The sequence below is a fragment of the Palaemon carinicauda genome, chromosome 37, assembly GCF_036898095.1.
Source record: "Palaemon carinicauda isolate YSFRI2023 chromosome 37, ASM3689809v2, whole genome shotgun sequence".
Taxonomy (NCBI): Eukaryota; Metazoa; Arthropoda; class Malacostraca; order Decapoda; family Palaemonidae; genus Palaemon; species Palaemon carinicauda.
In genome coordinates, this window is record NC_090761.1 from 32,560,852 (window position 1) to 32,565,851 (window position 5,000).

General features: G+C 36.6%; 1 protein-coding gene across 1 annotated transcript in view; it reads left to right on the forward strand.

The window, feature by feature from the left end:
* Nucleotides 1-3,287: 3,287 nt before the first annotated feature.
* The window catches only part of LOC137629061 (uncharacterized), a 14,238-nt gene continuing 12,525 nt past the window's right edge, over nucleotides 3,288-5,000 (forward strand). The window contains exon 1 of the mRNA XM_068360328.1: nucleotides 3,288-3,611. Within this exon, the coding sequence (XP_068216429.1) occupies nucleotides 3,360-3,611 (252 nt within the window). The 5' untranslated portion in view covers nucleotides 3,288-3,359. The remainder of the gene's footprint in view (nucleotides 3,612-5,000) is intronic.

Here is a 5,000-nt window from a genome sequence, read left to right on the forward strand (position 1 = left end):
TCCTGTATCCCCTGGGCACTCGACTGAGGCAGAAATGGTTTTCAAAACGAAGATCCAATATGAAATATTGAAAAAGATAATGAAAGGACAACATCTTGATAAAAAATTAAGCATCCTGCACCCTTCTAATAAGCTTTTCCAAAATACAGTTTGAAAAAGCAAGTGAAAGGGCAAACTGAAATAGAAAAGTGCGCTTAAACGTTTAGAGATAGGCTAACTGTCACTAAAGACAGTGGAAGGCCTTGGCACTGAGACTATGGCACTATGCAATACTAGAGAGCTCAGATTTGGCATTTCCTCTTTGCTGCTTACTAAAAAACACTCTTCAAGTCCTGCCTTGTATGAAACATAAGGAGTTTGTCAAGTAGAAGAAAACAGAAAAGCAGAAGCATTAGATGAGATATGAACTGAACAAACTCCCTGACTATATTCATAATAAATTAAGGCTTTTATCTAATTCTATGAAAATGGCATAATTCCTAATGGGGAATTAAAGTGATAAACATTAGATTTGAGAACAAAAGCTTAACCTGGGAAACAAAAGACAAACTAACTCAAGAGACCCAGGGTATATTAACATTGAGACCTAACCAGGAATCAATATAAAAAATTATAAGGAAACACAAGCCACCAAAGATAAATTAACACAACGACAACCAATATCAAATTACAAGAATCCAAGACACAAGAATATTAAATAAAATTACATTATATTCATGAACTTCGACCCACAAATCCCTGTGATAGGGCCTTGGAGACTATTTCGCTACCAATGTGCACCTGGGTGATAGCACCGCAGTTGCAATGTAAGTAAAATTTAGAGGAGGTTGGATTTCAAGATGAAAATAAGGAAACTGGAACGGGGATCTAGCTTATGGCTAAAAAATATTACCCCAGGTAGGCCTTATTCCGCTTGAGGTAAATGATGAAACTATCCCCCTACGTAGACATAAACACGAGGAGCAATCTACTTTTACTATAATCAATATTCATCACCCATACGCAATGGGGAAAAAGAATATATTTTTATCCCGCATGGACACAGCACATTGTCAAATGTTTTTAACATCAAAAGCCTTCGGCTGCCTTCACTAAATAGGTGAACATTGCAGGCAACTACGTCAACAATAATCATAAATAATATCAACAACAATTATGTCTTTATCACCTCCGCCAACGAAGTTGGAATGTTTTGTTTTCGCTACTGTTTGTGTGTTTGTTTGTGTGTGTTTGATTATGAACAGCTTTCTGGCCACACTTTTGATCGTAGACGTAGAGTAATGAAACTTGCAGGGATTAACTTACGTAAAAAGCTGGAAATTATTAAATTTTGGAAGATCAAGGTCATGGTTAAGCAAAATGTCCAATTCCCATAATCAGCCATAAGTTTGGACATCGTTGTCACAAAGACTTCAAATTTGGTTCATATTGGAATGTACGAAAATCCACGCCAATTAATACATGTTAAGGTCAAGGTCAAGCAACAGGTTAAGAAAGCTGCTGCCGCGGCAGAGGCCAGCTTTCTATTGAGTGCCCATCTAGTTATTAGTTATTGAGCAAAATTTTCGCGAAATTTTCTCCGAAAGATTCTAACGGGTCATAGACCGTTCTCTTTAAGATATCAATCTGATTTATTTACTTGCTTCCTTATTCTTTTAAATGGAAATTTAGACTTGTGGGGGATAAAATGAAATATCCATTTGTAATCATCAAGTGAATCTACATAGTAGTCAACATTTAAATTTGTTTTCGTTAAAGAATTAGGTACTTTCATTATATTTAGCTATCGCTGTTTTTTTTTTCCAAGCTGGACAGCCAAAACTTCATATATAAGTAGGATTATCTTCCATTTAATCTTTTAAGAGTTGCAAAAGGGGGTTTTAAAGGTAGAAACAATGCTAGAAGACGAGGAAATAAGGGGCTCAAAAGGAAAAATAATATTAGCTTCAACAACAAACAGAGAAACCGAATGAAGCCGACGTTGCCCGAGGTTACTTTCGACAGGCTCGCGAACAAATGGTGGAGAGTAGATGGTGGGAGGATGTCCCTCCTACTCTTCCACCTCCACCTCTACCTCCTCCATCTCCTCCTCCACAAAGCAGCACGACGTTCACCGTTAGTGCAACGTTTCCCTGCTTTCGTGTGTAACCATACAGCGACTTTCGGTGTTTTGGACGCGAAGGCGCCCTTGAAGCGCTTTCACGTTGATCCTGGGTGAAACGTCAAGTTACGGAAATGAAGTTGAGGCAACGTTCGGACGCTGTGAATGCGTTGTCAGGACGGCAAAAGCGAAAATAAAGTGTGAAATTGTGACTGTCGAAAGTGAGTGAGACAGCGAAAGCCGGCGAGTCGAAGGGGAGGCGAGGCTGGAGTTTTCCGCCCTTGCTAGACATCCTCCACCCGCCCCCTGCCACAGAGTCATCTGTCCCCCGTCCTTTAATGCTCCCTGTTAAATCTCATATCTGGCGCCCACAACAACGCCCCCTTTATTTACAACTCCTTGTTGTGTATTATCAATTAACCATTCCACTTTCTCTTTAGCAAATACTTCTGTAACACAGAAAGGCAAATTGGAGGATCAATGACATTTCATTAACGGGCGTTTTTTCCACGAATTTCTTCTTTGAATGAAAGTTTTCAAAGGCCGCGTTTTGCCAGTTTGCCGCTGGCGGAATCTGCGCATGCGTAAACGACCATCGTGGAATCATATTGATTATAAGGAGGGCGAAGAAGCGAACAACTTTTGAAAAGGGGAAAAACTTCTTTACTTAGGTTTATCATCTAAAAGTTTGAATACAATGATAAAAAGGTGCAGGTATTATGAGCAATAGTTTATTACATCTGAATACTGAAATTAGGAAAAGGAAAAATGAGATGGGGAAACATTTCCAGCTATATTATGAAACAGTATCTTTGATTATGATATATGAAAAATTTCAAAAATAAAAGGAAAGAAAAAGATTGATATCTTCTTTAGAAACCTAAGAAGACACAAATGAAATGCGAACTACTTTAATCATTGCAAAATCAAAAGAGAATAAGGAAAAGTTCGAAAATGGAGGAGAATCAGTTTTAAATGCACCTTTTATCAATACATATGAAATATCTAATAGGTAGAAATTATTCTTTTTAACTTAAAAGCTAAACTTCACAATATAATTCACGTATATTTTCTTTATTGAGAGAATAACCATAAAAAAAAAAAACCTTAATGCCTTGAAAATATGTAAAAAAAGAAAAAAAAAAATACTTACTCAAAAATATAATCGTTGAAGTATTATGAAAACAAAGTAATACCGTAAAAAACAAACAATAACTTTAACAATAAAAATACCAACAATGAAGAATAAGTAAGATAAATGTATAAAAAATCGCTAATGTTCAGTGCATACAGAAACGATTTGAAAACTAAGCAATATAGAAAAGGAGGGTTTTATCCGCAAATAACCGCAGCGATGCCTTGGACGAACGAAGAAGTGCTGGTGCTCATAGCGGAGTACGAACGGAGGCCTATACTATGGAACGCGTTCCTCGACGAATACAAGGACCGTAGTTTGAAAGCCGACACGTGGCAGGAGCTCGCTTATGTCATGCAAAAGGACCGACATGAGGTAATCAGAGACTTCAAAGATATTATTTTGCACTTGGGACGGAATGTCATATATACAAACAGCTATAGTGTTACCTTCATTCGATACAACGTTTGTATTGTGTTATGATTAATATGCTTCCAAATCATCCAGTTCATAAAAGTATATTATTCTGATACCAACAGCGATATAAGATCATGATTTATAAGTTCAAAGGATCTAAATTCTATGGACTAATTGGTAATAAATAAAATCTGACTAAAACTTAAATTTCATTAATCTTGAAATCTATAATATTTCCAAGGTTTGATCATTCTTTTTTATTGCATACTGTAATCTAATTTCTATTTTAAAAAAAAAATCTGTCACCAATTTTCAAAAGGTTCTTAGCTTAATCAAATAAATTTCAAATGGAGAGAGAGAAACAGATACTCATCGTACTTTATTCGCAAAAAGTTAAAGCTTTACTAAAATGTTAGGTGTAATATTTTCATATTATGAAGACTTTTATTTAGTCTAGAAATCAGAGGTTTATACTGAATTCGTTTGTTCTTGTACTGCTAGACACGGTGCTGTTTCCATATGCCACTCTCTTAATCAGAATAGTCAAAGGCAACCGTTAATCTACCTGACAGTTCTAAAGGCCCGGTCACATCACCCGAACGTTGCTGGAACGTTCCTTGAACGGTAGGGAGGTGGACCAAACCCTCGAAAATTTAATTTAACCTTTTTACGTTCGGTCTTTATTAGGCTGCTGAACGTAGCAAATCCTCGCATATTTCCTGAGTTTTCTTACACCTCTATTATGGAAGTTGCTAATTTATGCAATAAGGGTATTGGTATACAGGATGTCGAAAAGCGTAGCGGAGTGATATTACAGTCACCAACCTGTAAAAGATAATAACAAAGTAGGGTAAAAATTACGGTCGCTGTATCTTAATTAAAATCACGGGTTTTTTTAACAGTTTATTAAAAAAAATAAAAAAAAAACGACTGAAACTTTTCGACATCCTGTATACCAATACCCTTATTGCATAAATTAGCAACTTCCATAATAGAGGTGTAAGAAAACTCAGGAAATATTCGAGGATTTGCTACGTTCAGCAGCCTAATAAAGACCGAACGTAAAAACGTTAAATTAAATTTTTGAGGGTTTGGTCAACCTCCCTACCGTTCAAGGAACGCCCCAGCAACGTTCGGGCGGTGTGACCGGGCCTTTAGCTTATCTCTCTTCAGCTTTAGTTTCTTCCTAGAAATACGGTAGTATTTCGGTCAAAATTACTTTAATCACTATCATCATTATTTACTAAGCTTCATTCCTAGTTGGAAAAGTAAAAGCCTAGGGGCCCCAACCAGCCTAGTGCAGCAAATGATGGGGAAATAAAGAGCATACTATGAAAAAACTTTGAT